The sequence below is a fragment of the Buteo buteo genome, chromosome 12 (genome assembly GCF_964188355.1).
Source record: "Buteo buteo chromosome 12, bButBut1.hap1.1, whole genome shotgun sequence".
NCBI lineage: Eukaryota > Metazoa > Chordata > Aves > Accipitriformes > Accipitridae > Buteo > Buteo buteo.
In genome coordinates this window covers 9,959,181-9,985,437 of record NC_134182.1, presented here as the reverse complement: position 1 = coordinate 9,985,437, position 26,257 = coordinate 9,959,181, and the positions used below count along the sequence as shown (strand labels likewise).

Below are 26,257 nucleotides of genomic sequence, written 5' to 3'. Positions count from 1 at the left end.
CCTTGGAATTAAAAAGAAATATACTCATAACACATTATACTTCCTTACAAAAACAAACATTTAGAACTTTCACATTGAGAATATGAAAATCATCAGAAACTTTGTGTAAAACATTCTTTTCCAAAAAGATTAGTATTCAGTTTTTTGATCTCTGACATACAGTATTAGGGAAACAGAAATCTATGCAGTTTTTCTTACTTATGTTTCATTCAATCGCAATCAGTGAGGTCATTCTGAACAGAAAGTGGTGTAAATAAAAGTAGAATGCAGCATTTAATTGGTACACTGAGCCCATTAGAGATAATTATAGCTTTTTACAATTTGAGTCTTTTGTCTTTCAGTTTGAGTTTTGATCCTTTAACCCAGAAACATCCAGTTCTGTATTTATAACTGTGAGGTGAAGACTATCAGAAAGAGTTTCAAAGGGACAATAATCCTGCATTAATGAGCACACAGCTGTATGGGAGCCAAGTTGCTCTTGTTGAGAAATTTTGAAGCCAAACAGAAAAACAAAGCTAAGATCCTGATTCACATGCAAAGGATTTTTCTTAATCCCAGATCTCTGAAGGCATACTCATTCTTTGCTCTTTCTCTATCCCCTTTTAACCTAATAAGCTTGTGTATGAGAAAGTGGAGTTGCAAAGAGTATGAAATTTACTATCACCCAGTGCAAAGAAGCATGTCTAGTGCTTAACCTTTCTTGTTCCCATGTTCAGCTGCTCACATAACTATTATTTATTCATATTATAACAATGTCTAGAGGCCCAAGCCCTTTTTATTAAAAAAAACCCAAACAAACACCACCACATAGGTAAAAGAAAATACCAACTTTTTAGCTTAGTTTTGAGTCTTATTTGAGAAGAAAGGAAAATACATGATGATGTACAAAAAGAAAATAGAAGAGTGTAGTAAACTAAATTAAACTACACACTAAAAGTTATTATCTTCTTATTCCTAATAACTTTAGTGCATCATTTTATTTTATTGGTGACACATCACTCAAAGACTTATTGAAAGCTTTCCTGTGATACTTATTCTCTTGTTAAATCTCACGTAAAGAGATAATAACAACTGTACCACAAGGTGCCATCAGTTGAGACTGATTGCTAGTTTTTACTTTAAAGAATAGTGTTTTGGCTTTTGTGATTGCAAAATGGTACCGAAGTATGAAAATATGCAACCCTGTCTTAGTTAGTCTTCTTGTAGATGGCTCCAGTGTGTTATTTTCTGCTTAGGAAATGGCAGGAGATGGAAAAATTGCAATAACTTTTGTCAGTTATCGCAGTGGTACAGAATTGGACTGCAGTGGAACTGGAAAGAGTAGGGAGAATTTTACCTATTACTGAAAAGCTCTCCCAAGACTTGATGATACAGACTCTAAAGTCACTGAGTGCAAAGGTTGATTGATAGTGTGGGCAACAAGCAGCTTTTTTTTCTTTGCCTTCTTCCTGAATCAAACACAACAAAACATGACACTCTTTTTCCCTTTTTTTACATGCTTCTTTGGAATAAGAGATAGGATAAGAAAAAAAACACCACTACAAACACTTAAGTGGATTGCACTCCACTTACTAACTCATCTCTTGGTTCAGGAAAGAGAAGAGTTGGTGTAAAGGAAAAAAAACAATCCAATGTTCCCTGTAGATACACTGAAGAGTTTAAGTTCTTGAAAAGTCTGGTAGCCAGAGGCCCACAGGAAAAGGAGAGCTTCTGGCAAATTACAACGTTCTTTTCAATGCACTTAATGAACAGGAGTAGCTTCTCACCTTGGAGTTGCTTCTGGATCATAAGACCTCAATCTTGCTTTTTTAATGTATATTCTGCCTTTCATCTGTTATGTCTCTCAAGATTTCAAAGCTGTAAAGGTCAAAGAGATGTAAGTTGGACTAAGAGTGAAGGTAATGCAGACTGGAAGATAGAAATTGGAAGATGAATTGAGAAATGTATTGAGAAAAAAAGGAGATAAAATGCAAGGAAGGAAGTAAAAAATATTTTGCAAGAAGATAAATAAGTTTGAGGATGGAATAATGTAAAGAAGGAGGGACTAGACACTGAGAACAGAGGAAAAGATCATTAATCTATCTTTCAGACGTATTGATCTAGCATACAGTGACCTCTTATGAGAAAGAAAATGAGTGAGAGCAGCCCTCAGCATGACTGAATAGAGCAAGTTACATCTTCCACCTGTACATAGGGATAAATATGGCTAACCAAATGGAAGTACTGTTAATTTTTTACCTAATTATTACTTACTTTCCCTTCCCACAAAACAGGTAGCCAGTAAACCTGTAATCACTGCAGAAATATCATGATTAGAATTTTTAAATATCAGAGAAGGTTTAAACTGTGTTTTTGAAACAAATTCTTGGGGAAAGTTGGGCTAGACTAAGACTTTTTTTTTTTCCTTTTTTTTTTCCCCTCTTTTTTTTTCAACTGATGCTTTTTAAAATACACCAAAATATGAATCTGTTCTGGTGGAAGATGCTACCTAATTTCTATTCTAAATGCAACTTTAGGACTAGCTACATATAAAGAGGTTTCCTTTTCCAGTTTAAGTTTTATCTGTTATGCAGGAGGAATAGTATTTTGTGAGAAGATTATAATCAATGTGCAACAAATAGATATGCATCATCTTACAATGGAGATGAAAGAACTGCAATTTGTAAATGATGTTTCCAGAAAGCCTGATTCAGTGAGTTACTGGGAAGGCTCCTATTCAGATTAGATTATATCCAGAGCACAAAGGTGAGAGTGTAGCAGAAGATATTGGTGAGGTGGTGACTCAGTAAGGAATGCATGTTATACTTGAGAAAAGACACCACTACCATTGTCTGCTTTTTTACCATTCTTAGAGCAATGCCACTGGCGCTAGCAGGCACTTCTTTCCATTGTCACACCCCAATATAAACAGTGGTTTAAAACTTGATTTTTTTTTTAATGTTGGCATTTAATAGTGAATTTATATCACCATTTAACTACAATATGTTACATCCTACCCTCATTTTCTTCATTGAAACATACTGGTGCTTCTACTTGATATCACTTTTAAGGAAACCATATTATTTGGGAAATACAACAGATATTTGATATGCATACAAACTTTTTATTTGAAATATACTAAGCAAATATTTATTTCCTCTAGATTCAGAAAAGATGGCGAGGCTATTATGTTCGGAAATATATCCATAATTATTATGCACTGAAGAAATACCTGGAAGCCATTTCTGTGAATAACGAGATTGTCAGGTAAAGATAAATACTCCATGTGGTAAAGCATTCATTTCCTCTTCTTTTATCTGTAAAAAGTTTATGACACTAATTAAACTATTTCTTTGAGTATAGGTTCCCCTCCATTATCAAATATATATATATATATGTCATCATTCTCTTTATCCTAAGACTGTGCGTGTTGCGCCATATTCTGTTCTCATTTATGCTGTTACGAATTCAGAATAATTTCTTTAAATTAATTAGACATACTCTGGGTTTATACCACTTTAATAAAACTGAATTTGGCTCTTCACCTATGCTCAGAACTCATAGATTATCATGCTTTAAATACAGTTTGTTGAACTAGATTTTTTTTTCCCCAGTATACACAAGCTAAAAAAAAATTTCATAATTTGTTTTGAAAATTGATTATTGACAATGAATGAAAGTACAGATTTGGATCTAAGTTACATGCATGAGCCATACATTGAATATTAATTGTGAAAGATACTGGTGTGGATATAGTGAAGCAGATTCTTCTCATAGTTACAGAAGAGATTCATTCTCCTATTAGATGTCTGGCTAGAACTGTTGTTGCTGTATGTTCCTACTCTATTTCTCCGATCCATCCCTTGTCTTTTCCTGTACTTAAGTTAAAAGGTCTCTAAAGTAGAGCCAGTTATTTCCCTCTAGCACATCTGATGTCCTGATCCATGACTATTTCTTCAGATAACACTGGAAACAAACAGACAAAATACCGGGTGATCATGTTCATTACTTTCTCATTGTAAGTGAAAGGTGTTGGACGAAATCCATCCCAGTTTTGCTGTTCAGAGAGCCTGAGACAAATCTTTGCTTTCTGAAGTGTAGAAATACAAGGGAGACTTGTGAAAAAGTATTTCTTGAATTCTTGTCTAGATCACATGGCAAAGACAATTCAGCCAGAAGACTGTTACAGAAAACAGCATATGCAAGTTACATATGAAAAAAAGAATTATCCAACTTCTTTGGATGCTGCTTATTAATTCATATTATTTTTCCACAGTTATAGCTGATGCTACATCCTCTTTGTCATAGCATTATAACTTGTGCATTACATTATTGCATATAATGGAGGATGCTGACAACCGTCTACCTCTAATCTCTCATTACTATTCATTTAAATGTATTCTATGCAGAAAGCTAGATCATAGCTGAGCAAAACCAGACTTAAAAAATCTGTCATCTTTTCAACTATACCTTCTTGTTCTAAAGTCCTTGAAATATATTCTCTTCTGGAAAAGGTAGAATCCTATGGAGACTAGACCAAATCTTGGCAAGTAAATGAAGCCATAACTTTTCTGGTTTAAAATGAATACAACTGGATGAACTGCAGAAACACAACCTGCTTCTCTGTTCCTAATAGTTCTATCACTCTTCTCCATTCCCTGCCTAAACCTGGAACAAGGCTTATAACTTGTCAGTTATGTTGACCTTTGATGTGTGTGAACAAAACAAGATAGCAAGTGGTTTTCCTGCTGTACTGAACACAGATTGATTGGAGCTTTGTATTTTATTTCCCCACACCCACAATAGATGTCTACTGGGTACATCTAACTTTGGAGGACTACAAAAATATTTGTTTTTCAGTACTTTGACATGTTAATCAAATTCCCTAGTATCTGTTCCAGGCCATTAAAAACCATAAAGCCTATGCATTGGGTAGGTATTTTAATCAAGAAATACTATTGTGCTTTTTTTTTTTAACAGGTAAGGTGAGCAGTATGACTTCAGGTACATCAAAATGTGTTAAAGTTGTTCTGTGTGAGCTCTTACCTGGCAACTGGTATATTGATTTTCTGCTAATTTGAGTTCTGTCTTCCAGAGTTCACAGAAATATATGTCTTTCAGGTTAAAAAATCCATCTTTTGGATTAAGAAAAAGTTAAAAATGAATTTTTGAGCTAATTTGGTCAAATGGATTGTATCATTTCAGTTCTTAAAATGCATCAGTGCTCACGTGCAATCAAGAATCACTGCAGTAATCTCTTTACTGGGGTACATTTGAAAACTAATATGTATATTATCTTCAACATTCTTCTTATGAAATCTAACAGATGTTTAGTGAAGATCAGGTGTAGGCCCTCGGCCAAACAGATTTTTCCTGTCATTGGGCTAAGCTGCTGCCAACTACTTTGGCCCCAAGGTGGCCCACTGTGTTTCTTATGAGGAATACTGAACAAGGTGGAAGAGAGATTCTCTGCATATTTTCATCAGTGATCACATCAAATGTGGAAGAGTATACCCTCATTATTCATAAACTCTTTTGCATATATAAAATTATTGCAATTGTTCATTGTAAAACACACCAGGAATTGTCTGAAATTGAAAGAGTGCATTTATGAAATGGCTGGGTTTTATTCAAGTATCAGCATTATGGAAATTTACATGTTGGCGGTCAGAGCCACTAATATACTTGTGCACTCAGATTAAGCTGGCTTTGAGTATTTCACATCTCTAGAACGCCACAAAACAACACAACATGATACATGAAGTAATGCATTTTTTTCTTATTTGTCTTATAGCTGTATTCATCAGAATATATGCATTATTACAGTGTCAGTGCTAGTAAAGAACCAAGTTTCTCCACAAATAGCAATAGAACCACAGTAAAACAGAGATTGATTTTAAGAACTCCAGAGTGGTATAATGCCTCCCCTTGCCTGCCCCATTCCCCCCTCCAAAAGCCCACAACAACAAAAACCCAACAGAATACACACTAGAAGTTTATAATTTCAAAAGTTTGTTTAAACTGTATTCTTTCTGGAATTATGATGTAATTCTAAACTGAACTACAATTTATGGTTCTCAGTCTTATCTTCTAGAATAATGCTGACAGAATTTTTTTATTAAAAAGTACCTGAAATCACATTGCAAGTCCTTCTGAGATGATACGTTTTTACCTCTTGGTCTCCAGAACCAGGAGTTGTGCTTAATTTTCTCCTCTTTCATTAAGGAGGAGCCTGTATCAAATTAACACTCACTTGTTTCTAAGAGAAACTTCAGAGGAAGTTGCCATGAAACTTTGGACATTCTGTTAGTTTCCTGTAAGACTATCTTATAAGAGTTATTGAACAAAGTTTGTTTCCTTCTCTCTCCATCTTCACCCTATTTTTTTTTAAGTACAAGACACTATTCTTACTAAAGGGTTTTCTCAACCAGTAGCCACATCTTTACCATTCAGCTTTAATACAAGCCGTCCTTATTTAATAGCTGCCCTCATTTAGTAGCCAGACCTTTATCATTTGTCTTTACTGTGAAAACCCCAGGAGAAAGTAAACTTAATAGAAGCTGCCCCAGTTTAAAGCCATAGAGGGATGTAATTAAGTTTAACAGAAATTGATTTAACAGAAATTGACCTAAAATATAATTAAATAATAATAGTCATATTATGTGTGAGTTTTCACTCACTTAACAGACTGCTTATCCTAACTTAAGGCACTGTTTTTGTATGAACTGAAGAGAACTGTCGGATTTAGCTTCTAGACTGGCTGAGAAGTGTGTGGGGTTTCCTCCAGCGTTCCCATTACTTCCCAGTGCTACCAAACCAATAGGTGTGATGGCTGCTGGTGTCCTCAGTAGTTTCCCTAGTAGTTAAGTTGAGAAGTGATTCAAAGAGTCCTTTGACAGATGGCAAAAGAATGAATTTGAACTCTGAACTCTGTCTACATAAGGACATATTCAGATTTTTCTTGACATTTGTACGGTTTAGCCTCAATGTAATGGTGAAATGAGTTTATTAGTCCTGAATTCTGTTTTTCCTACAAGATTTAGGAAGTTCTAAACCAACAAATTAGAAAATCTGTTCTTAAATATTTATTTTACAAAATTTTGCTATTTAGATTTTAGTAATAATCTTCATCTATAACATCCATTTGTATTTAAATAAATACCAATGCATACTGTATTCTATCTGAACATGGATTAGTTGGGTGGTTGCATATATAAATGCATGCATTAAAATAAATTCCATTACTTCTCAGTGATGTTGGTGTATTTAATTTTAAGGGAAAATACCTTGTTTTGAAACATTCTTAAAGCTGCATTTAACATCTCTAAGAGCTGGCAAAATGGTTACAAGGGGAAATATGCCAAAAGCAATTAGCATAAGCTATAACTCCATATGATGCATTAGAATTTTGTTTTATGTGAAACAGTTTCCAATCCATGATAAGCAAATGGACATTATTTCACATAAATTAGCATGCTGGTGCCATTATATCAGAAGAATTTATGGATGATGTCAGTTGCCCAACTGTGTGATTAACTTGTAGTTCTTTGACTAAGGTTATCTACACACTGGCCTTTAAACTACAGTAAAGCAACTTTACTATATGTCAGGTGTGCAGCTAGAGATAAGATTTTGGGATGTAGTGCTCCATTTACTGATGAATGGGACCATTTAAATTTTTCCCTAGGCACAGAACTCAGTAAGATATCAGTATCAGAAAACTAACAAAGCAGTGGGAAAGTACTGGCATTGGGTTTGTTATATAATCAAGGTAGGCAGTATAGCTTTCTTGGCTATTGAATAAACACTGACTTAAATGTAGCAAACTAAGACCCGAGTCTAGCTTTAGCAAGCACTATAGTGTATGTAAACACTGTTATGATTATAAATCGTGAATTTCACACACTTGGAGGATTGACACCAAATTCTTCTTTCCATTGTTGTTGGCTTTAGTAGTGAAAAAGCCTTGGGAGTGACCCTAAAGAGTGTGACTTTCATCCAAGTTTGACTAGCTGTTCTATCAGCAGATTTAGTATCAGTTATCATTAAAGCTTTTTGGTCTTCAAGAAATGTCAGGAAGTAGATAAAGCAAAGTGATAAAAATCACTTCCTTGGCAATAAGTTTATTCACAAATCCTTTGTGCAGTCTGACTTTTATAATCTTAATGAACAATGAAATACAGTACTGTTACATGTTGCTGGTGATCTAATCCAATGTTTAGCTTTTCTGCAAATAAGCCTGAGCATGTAGTACTGAAAAAAGTAAGAGTATCTTGCTTATTCTTGATTACTAGAGCATTACTGAGATCTATTTACTTTTAACATCACAAGTACTTTGCTTCTTAAAACTTTTGAGGTATTGCTATTTTGCATGAATTGGGCTTGACATAAATCATCTGTTGTCACCGTAATATGAGGAGAACTTGCTCAGCCTCCATCTGTCTGTTCTTTTCTGATAAAGATAAGTCCAGGTGCTGGCCATTTTCTCAAGTGTCAAAGTGTTTTGAAGAATGTATATATTGTCTTATAATTCAATTAAAATGTTCCTCCTCATTGACTGCAGAAGCAATTGATTCTGTAGTCTATTTTCAATTAGTGCCAAAGCCTTTCAGACAGCTCCTTGGAATTCTTGCAACAATAAAAACCTCATTTTTGTAATGTTGTCTTTCACTTGATGTTTAATTAACTAATTTATCTTCAACCCATCTTCTTTTCCTTGTCTTCAAAGATATCTAGACGAAATACATTATGCTTTTAACTTATTTACCTGTAATTAGAATTTTCTGAATGTAAACTTATCCTGTCAGCTATCTTTGGGAGCTATAGAAATAGAGACAAGTGCCAAATATGCTTTCTTTTATTTAAATATTCATATTGAGTGGCAGGGCACAAAATTTGAGTCATCTATGCCTTTTCCAGAGGATTTTAGGTATAACTGCTAGATCTTGTAGGAAACTTAGAGCTGTAATCCACTGAGGATCCCAGAGTACTTCCATAGCTACAAACCTGATGCTAGGATGAGTAGGCTATAAAAGATGAGTTATTTGATTCTTCTTTGTGATTTGACCTAGTTTCCATTAAACGATATTAAGATGCTCATATTAACTTAAGTGGGAGTTAGACCAGAGAAAAGCTTTAAAATTATCATCTTAAAAAGACTCACATCTGGTTAAAATATTTTCTACAGTCATGTATTTTGTGATGGTTGCCCCTTCTAAAATATGTTGTCCATAAATCCACCTTTCTTCAGAGATTCTGAGCATAAAAACCCTCTTTGACAAGTCAGTCCATTTTTAGGTCTTCTCCGCCTACCTTTATACCTATTAAGACAATTTCATTTACTTATATGCTTTTATACAGCATGTATGCTTATATACCTATAGGCTTTTAATAATGCATTTTGTAAAACAAGACATTTTAGATGGACTTTTGTCTTTTTAGTTTGCTCATGAAATTGAAATGAACTGGCTAAAGCTACAGAGTATGCAATACCCTGTTTTAACTCCGTAGGAATGCATTTTCTGAATGCAGTGAGATTAAGGTAGGAACCGTTATGATTACACAGTAAGCTGAATTTCCAATGCAGATTCACCTAGACATACCTCATGTGCCTTATTCTATTCATGTCTCTCTTGAGCAAGTGGTGAAAGCAGTCTTACCATGTTTTTAGCTAGTTCAGTGTGATATAGATCAAGTTTTGCAGATAAACTTGAATATTGTAACATAAGTAACTTGTCAGATTGTAGTCTTTAAAAATATGAAGGCTGTATTTTCTCATGTATTTTTGTATAGCACTAAACACACCATTAGGAGTAACAGGTTAAACATTAAGCTTTATTTCACTTGTATCCAAAGGAAAATTTTTAATCTGAGTATGTAGAAATTTGAGAACCTTGCATTCACTCATTGGACCAAACAGTCTGTGGTGTAGCTGATTTCTTTTGGTGAAGGTAGAATAAAACAGGTGTGACAAAATAGTATTGTAGAATAACAATAGTTTTATACCTGTGAGCTTTGAAGGCACTGCAGTGTCTAGATAGTTTTTTTATTTTGAAATAGGTCTGTTAGAATTACTGACAGCTCATAAAACATTTTCTGCAGACAAAAACTGACTAATCTTAGCATTTCATATTGTCTTATATAGACAGACTTCAGTGTTTTATATTTTGTCTGAAGTAGGATCTTCACTGTAAAATAAGTAGAAAAGGGGAAGAGGTACAGTTTCATTAAGCTCTAACATATCATTGACTGTCAGGTAGGTCTTGTTATGCTGTCCATCCTCATTTAACTATCCCACAAGATCTCTTAATGAAGTTAAGCCCCAAGTTCACTCCAGTAATTCTGTGGCAAGAGTTTGTGCAATGTAACAATTCATCACTTGTCAGGAAGGCACTTTTAGTTTATACATTTAATAAGGGCATCCTCTAGCTTGGTTAATTAGAAGTGAACAGTTTGCATATTTACTAAATGCGGAGTGTCATTGCCACCACGGCCTATTGCCTACATGAATTATTTCTCTATCTGCAATAAACAGCTGGGTAATTATTACTGCCATAATCAGATAAATTCCCTCTGTAAGGCTTTTCTTACATGGCAATTCTTTGAAGTCATCCAAAGCTGAACAAAATTTATGAACTCCAGCAGCTAGGCCACTTTTTCATAGTGTAGTGTCCCTGTTCCCTATTTCAAGGACATGTAGAGTATCATAAATATTGTGTAAATTAGGAGGATAAATATGATTACCTAAAGATTACATATTAATAAACTTGATTTTCAAAATATAATTTTCAGGTTGTAACTGATTAAATTATAGCAGTTCTGGTTTTATCTAATTGTAGAGACATGACAGGCCATCTATATAGAGGCTATACTAGGTTATCAGGGAAGAGCTCTACCACTTGAAGACTAAAGACTCATGAAAAAGTATATAAATATTTTTCATGTGCCTTTTGGAGAGCTAGTCATTTCAGCTGTTTAGGTCATTAGCAGTATGACAAATTTTATGTGCCATTTACTCAACTCACTTAAAGCAATTTTTTTTGTCATTAAAACAATGTGATGTTTCCTTTTTGGTGTGAGATTTTCAGTTTAATAATGAAGCATAGAATTTGAATGCATGAATTTATGTGTTACATTAGAAAATTAGATCTTTCTTTTGTTTGTAGAAACAATTTGTATACAAATGATTATGTAACTAAGCTTGCTCTATGCTATCCAAATATTCCATCTCAGATGTGAGTGTATCTACAGATACATCAGTGACTACTTAATTTACACGGTGCTGGAATGTAGCTTATTTTTGACTTGTCCAAAGAAACAAAAGAAAATCAAAAGATGTGTCAATTTTTTTTTTAATTAACTCACAACAGTCCATTTGATTTAATAATACAGGGTTTTTTATCATAATGTAAGATGCTGTGTCCGAGTGCAACCAGAAAATTGCCATTAGCTGCTCTCACATACTTCATAATTCCTTATTAAGTAAGTAACATAATTCTCAGAGATAGAAGGAATATTAAGGAAGACCAAACTAAGTAAGGTGTTCTTTGGCACTGCCTTACCCAATGGAAGGCTTTTGAGTCTAGACTGCTTTTTTCATTTCCCATTTATGTGGGAGAAATAGAGACTACAGTGGTGATGACCTTTAAAAAGAGCCACATTACAGTTGTGTTTTGTTATTAGAAGTGTGGTATCTATGCATCGCATTTTTGCAAGTTCATGATCTGATTTTTGATGGAGGATGTGAAGGCTTACTGATCTTTCTTTGATATTTCAGATTTTTTTTATGGTGGAAAATTATGGTCCTTCCCTTTATATTGGTATATCCTATAATATCACATGAAGTATCATAGAATTGCATGAGATGCAAAGCAGTATAGAGACTCTCATAATCACTTTTTTTGTTTGTTTTAAAAGAAAAATGTCCAAAATGAAAAAAAGGGTTTTTTTAAAAAGAATTAATAGTCTTAGTTAATTATTTTTTATTTTCTAGATCATTATAAATAGACCCTTCTGTTATCTAAGAAGAGTTAGTTCTCTTAAGTATTCACTCAGAGAAGAAAACAGAAAAACTAATTATCTTCTATCTTTACAGTCTAGAACAGTAATGAGGAATAACAAAAAAAGTGTTGTGGGTTTTTTTTTCTAGTGATGCTCAAAATAATATTATTCTGTATCAGATGATCTAGTCTGACTTCATATCTATCATCAATATCATATGTATCAATAACAAATTTATAACAATATCTATAAAAAGCCCATTAAACTTTGGCTGAACAAGCTGGTCTTGATTTAAGAACATCAAAAGACAGAAAATACCCTTTTTATTCTACTCCAGGAGTTAATTACCTTCGGTGTTCAAAGTATGTCCATATCTCCCCATTAAAATAGTTTCATTTTATCTTGGAACCATTGCTTCTTTTTATAGCCTCCTCTACTAGACTGAAAACTCTTTTAATATTCAGAATCCATGCATTAATCTAGCCACCTTTTAGTGCTAAACATAAACATAAACAATGGAGGTCATTGTAAGATATTGTCTCTCTGCTTAAAATAATTTTTGTGACCATTTTGGACAGACTTTCAAACATCCTTTAAAATACTGTCAGCACCAGAACTCAGCACAGTTATGATGCATAAGAAAAAAAAAATTCCTTCTGATGTATTGTCAGCTTATGCATTGATTTATATACATTTTCATCACAGTATCATTAAAGAGCTTCTTCATCTGTATGAATCCTACTCAGAATACCCCCTTTAAAAGACATAGTCCCTCATACTGTGAGCATGATTTTTTTTAAGCTGTGTGAAACTTTTACTTATTATTATCTCCCTTTCAAATTCTTCAGACTCTTCACCTTGTAGGCATAATTACATGAATCCACTAAGCTGTTTATCCTTGACAGTGAAGCTAAATCCTAATGTTTTACCTTGAACTTTATAGTTCCTACTGCCTTCAAACCAAATCAATATGACAAAGTATTTCAAGAAAGCAACATTTTCCACCTCTTTTCTCCAAGTAGGCTATTCTTTTCTTGTCCAATTAACTAGCTGATTACAAAATGTTTACAGCCTCATCTAACAAACTAATTTCATCTTTCAGCTTGCATGACACCCAAAATGATGCAGGACTCATTAGCCTACTTGTACTTGGTGGTGGGAGGCCTCACCACCCTCTAGCATTGTGCTTGGCTATTCAAGAAGAGATCTAGTACTCAGATCAGAAATTTATGTGCTTAGGTATAGACAATAGAATCTTAATGATGGATGTACCCTTCAGGCATGAATTCGATCTATAATAAATAACATTTATTGAACTTTATCAAACTATTGTAAATCTATAATTAGTTGTAGTCTGGTTTATATGGTAGTACCCAAATTTCAGAGAATAGACTTTAATTATGAGTGTAATTTCTTGGATGTCATACTAAAAAATGCCTGATTTTTTAGGGTGTTGATTACTTGAAAGTTTTCAAGACAATAAGAGATAAGATTTCCTAGCATTTCTGAAAATTGGGATCTAGTTGGTAATTTCAGTTTGGCAATTAGCCACTGCTGTGAAATCACATACTTACAAGTAGCATTGCAGTATTTAAAAATGCATCAGATCTCTCCCAAAATAATTGCATTTGCTATATAAAAAATAAATTCATTTGCTGTGCCTTTCATAATGTTTTACGCTTCATTAAAAATTACATCATAGGTGCTCAAGTGGCAACACTGTTCCATGAATATGGAATTTGAGAATACCATCAGGTACCGTGAAAATCACTATGAAGTTGTGAGATTTGGCATTACTGCTCTGCTATACGTAATGGATCAATACATAAAAAGCTCTTCCTGCCTTGCCATTGTAAAACCTGTTTAATGTGAACAAAGTGTACCATATTATTTGCAAACATATGCAGACTTTTATATTAAAGTAAGTGAAAAATGTGAGTTAGGGAGTAGACCTCAGTCAAGTTGTTTCATAATACTCTGAGAAGGAAAATCAACTTAGCTGATGACCTTTAAGAAGTTACAACGTCATGTTTGCTTTCTAAATCACATAATGTTGAATATTGTAAATGTTGCCAAGTAACATATATTAAAGTAAAAGGAATACAGATATGTCTACATTGTCCTGCACTGCAGCAGAGAGATAACAGTTAGCTTAAATGAGTTCATTCTAGTACTGGGAACAGCTTAACTGTAGCAAAACATAGCAGTGTGCTTTCCTCTAGTTATTACTGTGCAGATGGTAGCATATATAGTCTTCTGGGAATTGCAGTGCCAGAAGATAACAGATACTTTCACATGACATTCACTAGAAAACTTCCAATGGTATTTGGCTGTGGTTAGACATCCTCTTTTATATGTTGCTGAAAAAATTAAGAACATGACTGCTCTTAGCAGCTTAGCACTGACACTGTGCTGGAAATGACCACTGCTGCTAAACTGCTATCTGAATAATTTGTGGTAGGGCTCTGTTATCCATTCTGGGCCAGATCAGCTTTGTTAACCCCAAATACTAATTTAACTTTTGAAGTTAATAAATCAGGCTGTTCTTCAATGAAGGGGTCAACAGCAAACAGTGGAGTGAAAACATTTTTCCTGTTATGGTTAGCTTTATTAGTATAGACCTGAGCGTAAATAAGGTTGAACCAGCATACTTGGATCCAGTTTCTCAGCTAACAAAAGCTTCATTGTTGTAATTACTCTTATGCCACATCCATAATGGGCGGGGTTTACAGTTTAATTAAATCAAAATAGTTAAGCTAACAAAACATCATCGTTTAAATTAGACCTTTTACAAAAATTGTTTTTAACTTCAAAGCATTTTGTGCTGCCAATGAGTATGAAGTAAATTCAGCTTAGGGATTTATACACACAAGGGAAAAACATTTGGACCAATAAGTTTGCATGTTTCCAGAAAATGGAATAATTAAAAAAGATTATTATTACCAAAAAAGTAGGTTTTAAATAGGTGTGAGGAAAAATTCTGTATGAGTTGTTACTGAAACCTTAATTAGAAGATTCTGTATAATGGATTAGGGAAAATACTCCCTTTTTAGATACAAACTGGCTCTGCAATCAGTTTTTTGAAAAGCTGTTGGACTCTCTTGAGTAACTGCAGCAGTGGAAATTGGAAGGGCAAGAAGGATAAGAAGGATACATCAGTCTGTTCTTCCCTATCATCTGATACATGCTGTGTCCTGATCTCCTGATCTGCACGAGGTATTCATTCACTGTATGCCCTTCACCATTATGTTCATCACATTTCCTACGTAGTATATTGATCACATTGTGGACTTTGACAGTTGAACTGGTATGTCACTTAATTCCATTGGCAGTGTACACTATGTGATTAAGGAAAGGTGGGCAGAATATGTTCTACTATGCACAAATTACAATGGGATTTTAAGGTGTAATGAATTTCACTCTGCAAAACTAATAACAATAGAAAATATAGGGTGTTTTTGCATGCCTACACATTAGCTTTATTTTTTTTTTTCATTCTAAGGAGTCATGTTAGTTTCTGTTCACTGCACTGCAGTGATAGAGCAGTACCATTTCTCCAGATTTTGAAGAGAGTGTCATGATTAAGTTGTCAAATGGATTGATGTAAACATTCACATTTAAAATTAGTAAGAATTTTGGACACCCATTTGTGGTAGGTCTCCTAGGCAGTAAGATACTTTGTACCACTAATAACTGACTGCCTCTTGGAGCACCTGTTTCACTGCAACTTGAGATTAAACATTTTGGTCAAGGGATTCTGTCAGGATACACACAGAAGTATACATCATGGTAGAGAGGAGTAAGTGGGTTACAGAGCTGCTCTATTCTGCTCAGTAAATCTGAACATGTTAATTCAAAAAATCAGAAAAAGGTTGAGGATGATCAAGCTGTCTGATGGTACATAGCTCTAACATAAGTATGTAGTATGTGTGTTCTGTTAAAACTTTGCTTTTAAAGTACACAGCTCTCTCAAGCTAGTCTATATGTATATTTCATTTTTTCCCAAATATAATAGATTAAGTCAAATGATATTATCATGGCAGGTCACATTCCATTCTCATCTACACCAGTGTAATGTGAAATCAAGTGGCATGCAGTGGTGTACCAAAAGTATTGTACCACTAATTTCATTTTCACTTCCATATTCTGTGTTTGAGCAGGGAGGATGATATATAGTCAGGAAGGTAAAATCAATTTAGATTATCTTCTTTTATGCTAAGGTTGCCTACTGCCTATACTGCAGGAATTTTATGGTTTGGAGTCTGAACTGTTTAAAATCACAATAACTTTATACTCTTTCTGGGTACTCTAGGCAACTATACTTATTATTGATTTTCTCAGATGCCTGTTACTTTAGTTAATATTATAATTTTATGGTTTTCTGGTCAAATGACCACAGAATGCCAGTGAAAAAGCCAACAGAATGCAATAGTTTGGTAAAGTTCATTAAATGTGAATTTGTGAATAAATGTCTGAATTTGTAAAATGATGCAGTTCTATGCAGAGTTTTTAAAATCTTTATATTGCTGAAATCCTCACTTGAAGACCTTTCCAAAAGTGCCAGGAACAGTATTATGTGTATTTTTAACCTTTATACAGACAGCCGGAACATTGTCAATGGAACTTGCATCTTGTAGCTGGAACCACCACCACTGTCTACTGCATAATGAAGTATCAGAATAACAATAGCTTACCTTGTCATATGAAAATGTTTTATTTTCAAACTATATAAAGCCAATAATTTTATCATTAACAAATCAATGGCTACTTCACATATTTGTTACACAAGATCATTTTTATTTGTGGGCTTTGAGTACATATGTTGATAATCCTATGCCTATTTTCAATTACACGAAACATTCCCTATGACAAGGAAAACACACTTTGTGTTACCCAGTTTATTCACTTTTTTAACAAAAGAATGCATCCTAAACTTGCGCTAATAAACATTGATACTCTTGTGATTTGTTGAATAATTTTCAGATCATGATAAGACACTATATTGGTCAAAACTTACACATATTTCCTCTACAATGATATTGCATAAAAACCTGTGTGGGAGGAACTCTGATTGGACTAAGCTTATATGGGAAGCCAGGTTTGTAAGAAGATGCAGTAGGTGCTGTTAATATACTGAGATAAGCTTTAAGTTAATGAAAGTTCATATGCTAAAACAATTATCTGCTTTTTCAGTTATAACAGTTTAATAAGCAGTACTATTCCAACTATGAGCCATGCAACAGACAGATCATTTATACAAATAGAAAAAGATTATTAATTAACCTAAAACATGGTTTGCATTTACAGAACTCTTTTTCTCCCCCAAACTTTGGTGAAACTTTAAAAACTTAGGCCAAACAGTATGCCCATATTCAATTCTCCCACTTCACACTGAACCATGAAAGGTTCATCCTGAAGCAAATGTGGTCAAGAGTTCACAGGGTGTCAAGCATCATACATAGCTAGTATTCATAATATCATGTAGTCCCAAGAAAAGATTGCTAACTATTGCTCAATGAATCTAAGATATGTATGAACAAAGAGAAGGCTGGCAATAAGTATAAGAGTTTAATCCAAAGATCATTTAATTTCAATGAATTTTCAATTGACTTTAATGGAATTTGGATTTATTTTCTCTGGAAAGGCATACATGTAGAAGGTCACGAGCATGAAACTTCTCAATAAACACATTTACATGTAAACTATCTGGAAGTCTAACTCTATTTGGAAGTCTAAGTTTATGTCTTTAGTATCACTTATGACTATACACATTTTTCTGTATGGTAACAGTGAAAGCCCCCACACAGTGCGTAACATGTTAGTATTAATCTGCTAATGTGTGAAATAATAGTATATTCATATCCAATTGCTTTTAGTTTCCCTGCTTTGTTGGTCCTATTCAAATTCTTGAAATTATGGTAAAAGATATGAAAGTTTCAGGTTCAAATAGCTTTAGAATAAATCTATATTTATGCTATAACATCTATGTTTTCCAGTCAAGCAATGTTTGGACTACTACATACCCCTTATTTGTACTGCCTCTTAGGAGAGAATCATCTTGGGAGCTATTTACCCCAAGACAGAATTGTCTGCATGTTCTGTACAACTGTACAGAACAGTATAATACAGGATAGAAATATTTTAGCACAACAGACAAAATGTGTAGGCTGCAAAAGTGTGTTGAAAATTATTTGTAATTGCTTAAAACCCCCTAAACTTTTGAATGGATTATGGTACAGCATTAAAGAGGATGTGTGATAATCAGGAGGGATCGTGATGATGTGGATGATAGTACTGTCTAAAAAGATCATGAATTACATTGAACTTCAACAAGTATTTTGGACTTCATTTAATTTCAGCAAATAATGATTATTAATCATTCATTCAAGGTAATCTGCTAAATTCAGATTAATGACAATTGAAAACATTTTGCATCCCTTTATCATTACATCTGTAATACAAAATTTATATTTTTATCATTATTTGGGGGTTTTCATCACCAGTTGTGTTATAAATAACAAAGCTTCCATATCCACTGTTGTGAAGAAGTACATGAGTATATAAGAACATGAATAAACTGTAGTACTATGTTGATAGACATTTCATCAGTTATAGATAGCTGTCCTAAAGCTGAATAGAGGACTCTGTAATCAAAAAGGAACAAGAAATAGTATAAAATATGTAAAGCATGGATCATACACTCTGATATTGAAGGTGAAGTGGCATAAAAGAACAGAGTTGATACTACATGCATTGTCCATTTATTAATTTGTTTATGATTGATTGATACAGAACAAAGAGTTTCCAAGTAAAAATGCTTATGTACCTACATGCAGTGACTCTGAAATCTGTACTTTAAGGACAAAGAAAGGTCGCCAATCTCTCCAACTCCTAGTTCTTTGTCAAAAATGGACACAGTTAATGAGGTTTGTTTGGTACAGCACAAATTCTCAGACACAGATAGAGATCCTTTCAATGGAAACAAATTTGTTTGGCTTTACCAGGTTACTTAGCGATTAATAATAGCCTTGAGATGCAGGTCAGAAAGGTCATCGTCCCCGCTTGCCAACACAATCTAAATTGTGCAGCTAGTCCAGCTCTGTGGGCTTTGAGGCCCCAAAACGCTATGCATAAAGTAAAACAGGCTATTTTCCAACTTCTTTTTTCATATTAATAAGCAATTTTCAAGAGAAGGGTGGCAAAATGGGGGCCATGCCACTCTAAGTAATTCATTTATTTTGCAATTTAATCTTACGTTGGAAAAAAATTACACTGCTGCAAAAGCATAGCATGGTGATTTTTAAACGTCAGTGTGCTTCATAAGTAACCTTGTATGAAATATTGTATTAGCAGCCTTTAACAGTAAACTGCAACAAAAAATATTTCCAGAGATTGAAACAGACCTATACATCTTTTCTGATCTTTATTTCCTTTTCTTTCTATTTTTTCTTCTACATTTGAAATAAAACATGTTTAATTACTTAATATTTTACTTATTTTAGTTGATAAAAACTTGAAAGATAGCATGAAACAAATAAAAATTCTACATTGCAACTTGTATTTAAGAATGTGATTTCATAGTGTTCATATTTATAAAGCAATTACTGCTCTTTAACAAATTTTGATGAACTAATTTAACATTATGATAATTAAAATATTAAGAATAGGTTTAAGTCACAATCTTAAAAACACTTTCAGGTGCAATATGACTTCCCCATGGGATTATTCATATCAGCAAACTTATTCACGTGCATATTTTGACAGGATTTGACCCTTGTCCTAAAATGTCTTATTTGGTACTCATTGAAACAACTGAGACTATTAATGTGGACCTCTCTAAATAATATGTTTTGCAGGAATATTTGAATTATCCAGATATGTGAATAGTATATTATTCTTTGCTTTTTATTTTATCATTTATACACATGCTTAAAAAAATAAAGACTAGAATTTACACAGTTAACTTTTAAACAATCTAAATCCTTGACTGAATATGCTTGGTGTCTTTGGCACCAGGTTAATTTGAACTAGCCATTTCTTAATAACAAAAATAACAAATGTTAATCAATCTAACCTTTTTTAACTGGGTCAAAAAAATTCCATACACGTGCACTGTGCACAATAGCACGCAATTTTGTTTCTTATAGAACATTAATTCACTCCACTGTTTGCATAATTTATGGCAAGCCTGGCTCTATGAAAAAAAGCCATTGAGGAGGAAATCTATGCCCATTTTCTGTTGAAATTTTCCTCTAAACATTCAGTTAAAATAATGAGTTTTCCCCACTCTTTGAGAGCTGGTTTTAGGTACAGTTCCTTATTTCATTTACGATGAAAGAATTTTCTATGACTTATTGGATATACAAACCCACCCATTTAGATGACACTATGCGTTTGCAAACCTCTGTCATGCAGTGGCTCATGAGGCAGTTACGCTCCTGTTTCTTGTGGTGGCCTGTACCATTGCTATCAGACCAGAGTAGAAAGTGACCTGTGCAAGGAGTCTAATGGTATGGAAATTCCTCTTACGGACATTGCACACATAAAAGGTTTACATCCAGTTCTTCTGTATGCCTACATTCTCAACCTTACAAAAGGCTCAAGGATCTAGGAGTGAGGAGGTGTTGCAAAGCACTAGCTGAAACATAAGTGAGCAACTTTTATTTTGAAACCACTTGCAGAAAAATCACTAAATTATAATAACTTCTTCTTAGGGAAATTCAAACTAAGAAGAATCTTAAAGACAAAAAAAGGACATCTATGAATGCTATCTTATCAAGCTCTAAAAATACATAGGTTGACATATTCTTCAAAAGAGTAAGTAATATGAACTAATATACTGTGTAGCATTGGCTACATATCAAGGTGCCATGCTTAGATCACTGGTCGGCCCGGACCAGGGAAAGAGACAGATAACACACGCAGTGTGAGCGCCAACTTCCGCCTTTTATTGCGCAGTTAATTCCTTTTATACTAACAAGGGAATGTGGGGTTACAGGTACATCACAAGGCTGCGACTAACCCTCTAACTTTCTGTGACATCGCGAGATCTTCCGAACGCCGACCCCTACAATACTGTTCATAGTTTTTATAATTTTAATCCTATTTCTTCACAGTTATATCCATGTAGAATCCTGCTGCTGTGGAACTGAATGAATGGTAATTTTGCATTCCAGTGGTGTCAGTATACTGCTAATACATAACAGCAGAATGCTGTGAAGCTATAAAAGGGTTAAAGTAAAACAAAACATTAGTACATCTTTTGTTGTTGTGATATAATTAGCAGACTTATTTTATTACAGGAATGAACTCCAAGAGTACACTAAGATGAAGGAAAATGAAGAGAAAAGGAAGGACCTAGAAAAGAAAGAAAAGGAAAAGAAATACCAAGCCCGAAAGATGCATTACCTCCTTAGCACTGAGCAGGTTGGTATACCTGTCCCTGACAGCTCATGCAAACCACTTGGGCCCCCAGCCCGACAGAGATAAACTAGCAGGCTGAATGGGACATGACTTGTTGAAAAGATATCACAAAGACACTACTTCGAGTTCAATTTAGTGCTTTTCTATAGGCAAGAGCAGGTACCATGACTATTCCGTGACAGCAGCTTCATAGAGGCAGCATCAGCACTGCTGGCAGAAAGAGTCCAAGTCAGCAGTTTGATCTGCCACTGTGATAACACAACACGAAGGGCATAACCTCGCTTTAAAAACTCATTTTGACTGGCTTATTGTTGTGTTGTTGCACTTGTCAAGAGCTAACAAGTTATTAAGCTGAGAAGGGATTTCATTTTTTTCCTTTTTTTAATTGAGCTAATGCTTGGATTGGTGCTGTGTTCTGCTTGTTTTTAGGATAGATTGTAAATGCAGGTTTTCAGCTAAAGCTTTTCCTAGAACTGCCTGAATCAGCTTATTTAGCCTGATTGTTTTCACAGAGAAATGCCTCATAAATTTTAAATATTTACTGATTAATTTGTTTTGTATTGATAAAAGTGGTATTTTTTTCAAGCTTCCTTATGTAAGCTGCTTTACAGACAGGTGAATGTGGCAGTAGATATATCTTATACAAAATTGGTATGGTTGGTAAAGCTTGTGGGTTTGCCTTTTTAGTCCCCTTTTGTAAAAAAAAAAAGATTTTGTGTCCATAAATGTTTTGTGACTGGTTGTTCTTCATATGAATAAGGAATTAATGTGCCATCAGGGTATGCTAGTATGAACTAAGTGCTTGCTTTTCATAGGCTGTTAATTGTAACCTGTGTGTAAGAACGGTTAATTCTAAACAACACAGGAAAAGTAACCATGACACTTAGTGACAGAGTATTTCATCTTTTGCTCTGTTTGGGAACCATTTGTGATCTATCAAATAAATACAAATATAGTTTAATTAACTGTAGTTATGAAAACTCCATTTGTACATCAAATTTAATTAATTTTATTTGCAAAAAAATAGCATAGTAAAATATTAGTAAAAATAACATTAAAAGTGTTCTGAGTGGCTTTTAGACAGGGGAGCTAGTTAATAACTGAAATTAGTTCACAATAATTGATTTGTCCAGATGTAGATCTAACATATTAAGAATAATCTGCACAGTGTTTTTATATTGTTTTAACCTGTAGAAAATTGGGAATTCTTGTTTTGAACAGAACAATTATGTAAACAAATGCATAAACATTACCTGGAGTACAAAAATTGTCTGGTTAGAGACATTGAGTGACCTGTGGGCTAAAAAGATTTCAGTAAACTTAGTTTAATTCTGATGATACTGGCTTAGCAAGCTGTAACACATGGTTAAGGAATGGCAAGTGGTGCCTTATTTCAGCCGTCCACCTGGGGGACTGCTGGTAGACAGCAGCAGTAACTATTATGTTCTGATGAATTTGGGTTTCTAATTTTACATAATTCCACAGCTACCAGTGTTTTGCAGAACAAAAATATGCTTGGTTTTGCTTTCTGAGATGGTTTGTGAATACTGGGACTCAGAGCCCACAGAATTTTTCCTTTATTACAGAACTGTGCTTCAAGAACCATCTTCTTTTGCAGGTAGTATTTCAAAACATGAATGAGTGTAAATCAATGCAACACCTACAGACAACCTGAAAACTGGCAAAGATATATATGAAGTAAATTACTTATTGCAATCAAAGTCTGTATTCCACAATTGCACATAGTTATAGAATTTGATATCTTGCTAAGATACAGGGCAAATTATTTCAGTGCAGAGTTTTCTGGTTTGATGCTCTGTGTCTCACATTTTACTCTCTATATGCCTGGTCTTCTGATCTGACTAGAGCTGCTTCTTGCTGTCTTCAAAGCATAGTTAACTGGATTACTGAGCAAGGTCCATTCATGTCTCAATAGAAACAAGCATCCAAAGTCAACAGTTTTGAGTGAGTTACGGAAAAAATATAATTGTAAGCAGGGGGCATAGCAAATGAGAACAGGAAGTCGATGAGCTGGACTTATTGTAGTGAGTCATGTATTAACTAAAGGCCAGTAAGTTGTAGAGGTGATCTGTTAAATTTTGCTACGATCTCCTCCCCTTCCTGCCATGCATAATGAGGTGCAGTGATAGAGTGAGCAACCTCATGCGTCAAGGCTGGAGATGTTCAGGCAGGTTATGTGGACAGAGTTGCAAGATCTGTATTTGCAATAATTGTTTCAAATATATGCTATAGTTCTGAATCTTTTTGTTTTACTACAGGCAAAAAGGGTGAGACAGAATTGTCTCCTTATTGACAGAAGGGAATTAAGGAGTTGTTGCTCCTCAATTTCAGTAAAGCAAAGCATGTCAAGTTCCATTCTCTACTCCCTACAAGCTCAAGCTCAGAAACCCATCTCAGAAGTGTGTTACAGGTTAAAGAGGGAGATGATCAAACATTGTAGCATTGCACAATGTAGCAGATGATATAGTGATCTTTTCTGGCCTTAAAGTCTATGAATCCTTTATTGATTGCAGAATTTGATCTTCTTATTCCACAGATTATAAATATATATGTAAGGTTGTGCCTATTGTTAATTGGTAGCATTGTTTTACATTTCAAAAAGTAAAACTTAAAAATGCTAGTGTCAGGAATGTACAGAGGTGTCTAGTATGACCTATGATGAAGTCAAAATGTTTGGTCTTTTTCATTAATTAACTTGCTATTCAAGCATTTATTTATTCTATAAACTGTTACCTTTATAAAGAAAAAAAAAAAAAGAGGAAGAAATGGATACCAAACTCTGAATTAGTATGCATTATTTGTTGTTGCTGGTACCAGGTATATACACATAGTCTTATATAGACAGATGTGAGCTTGCTTTGATTACTTTCCAAGCCAATCTGGAGCTATAACATGGGGCTGAACCCAAACTAATTAGCCCTGTTGAGAGCCACGGTATATTAGCTCAAGAATTAATGCAGTTACACAGCTCCTGGTCAGCTCAAAATATGGGCAGAGTAAGCGTGTGCATGCTTTACAGTCATGAGCAAGGAGTTTGATCTGCTTACAAAATATTATATAGCCATACCTACGTTTAAGTTGTTTTGTCTGCAGTTCCCTACCTTTCTGCAGGGGGACGTGTGTGTATTGAGTACCATTGCTATGAAACTGACATTCAGGGAAATCATTGGATGATAAAAAATGTATGGTATTATACTATACCTTACAATTTTCCTATATTTTTTGCAAGCAGTTGGCTGAGTGTATTTTGCCATATAAACTTACCCAAATATGACATTTCCCATTGCTACTTGTAAAAATAGATTGTATTTACACAAACATTTTAATCCACATAAGAACTAAGCAGTTCATTTGAATAAAAGAATGTTAGTATTTTAGCAAAGAAGTTCAAAGAAAAGGAAGTTAAACAAGTTAGGATATTTGCATAATCAATAATTACTGAAAGTAGTAATGTTAATTTGCTGTTATTAATAATATATATTAATAATTTATATTAATAACATAATTACTGACTGTCTTTCTGTGAAAGTACAATGTTATGCATCCTGCCAACTTCAAAACATGTTTTTTTGCTTTACTAAAAAAAGGCTACATATTTTTTTTCTATAGTACCATGCAACACAAATATAACCCTATTTGTAGGCATAAGAGTGGACTTGAAATAACAAAGTAAATTTTTATTTGGTTCAAATTAAATTAGTTGCCAAATAATGTCTGGAGAAATAAAGCATGAGCTCTAAAACTTCATGGTTTTGAAATATTGAGCTTTTAATCAACCTGCTATATAAACCAGTAGTATCTATAACTTGTCAAGTAACATCTTACACACATGAGCTTCTTTTGTTTGAAGGAAATGTCTCCTACATGATTCCCATAATTATGACCCGTCCCAACAGTCAAGTCCATGCCCTTCTTGTCATGTGAGAAGTTGTGTTGTCTGCTCCACCTACTGGTTGCTTGTTGCAAGAGATTCCAGTGTAAAATACAGCAAGAAATAAATCTGTGAGATGGCAACTGTGGGGCTTCCAAACTAAATTCCATTTTAAAAATAAGACTTTCTACATTTCAGATTTTAAAATTTATATATATAACACAATGTTTTCCTTGCCTATTTTTACCTTAACTGTCTGATAAATTCTGACTTCCTGATGAACATGATAAAAAATACAGTACGTATTTAAAAAACTTTTGCCTTTTTAAGAACATTTCTTGTCATTTCTTGTTGGTAACACAATAGAAATAACAGTGCAGTTGTATTTTTTCATTGTTTTTATGCGTTTTATCTTGAACTGCATTGTAATTTCTTATTGAGACATGAAACTTATAACAATTAAGTTTTTCTCATTAGTCCATAATCACAGTATGCTATTTCCACTACAGTGGTAATGAGCCTCTTTTTTTAGTTGCCATTAATAAATGAACTACTTATTAAATGTAGTTTTCTATTATAAACATGCTTACCTATGTAGATTATCCTTCTATATCCCTTAGTTTCCCTTTCTGTATTAGCAAAATTAACTATAATCGAATAGATTCTTACTTCTGCTCCATCATATTCGCAAAGCTGACATTTGTAGAAAGGGCCGTCCTTTGGAAAGTGCTGACAAATGGCCTTTGAAGTCAATGAAAGGCAGAATCACTGAATACATTAACAGCATTTTGTAGAAGTGGGTATGAAAAGCCCACATTTGTTGAAACATCTTGTTGCATGATTCCTGTCATTGGTATTTCCAACCTTCCAAGGAATTTTGCAGTTGGTCTTTGTCTTACAATGATGATTAGAATTAGGTATATAATAGACTAAATCCAAAGATCCAGTATCAAGCTAGAATAC

The 26,257-nt window shown here is 34.0% G+C and overlaps 1 protein-coding gene across 1 annotated transcript in view; it reads left to right on the top strand.

Annotated features, from left to right (window-relative positions):
* Positions 1 to 26,257, top strand: part of SPATA17 (spermatogenesis associated 17) — a 99,701-nt gene that overhangs the window by 17,256 nt on the left and 56,188 nt on the right. Inside the window, exons 5-6 of the mRNA XM_075042024.1 lie at positions 3,143 to 3,246; positions 21,282 to 21,405. Of these exons, the coding sequence (XP_074898125.1) occupies positions 3,143 to 3,246; positions 21,282 to 21,405 (228 nt within the window). The remainder of the gene's footprint in view (positions 1 to 3,142; positions 3,247 to 21,281; positions 21,406 to 26,257) is intronic.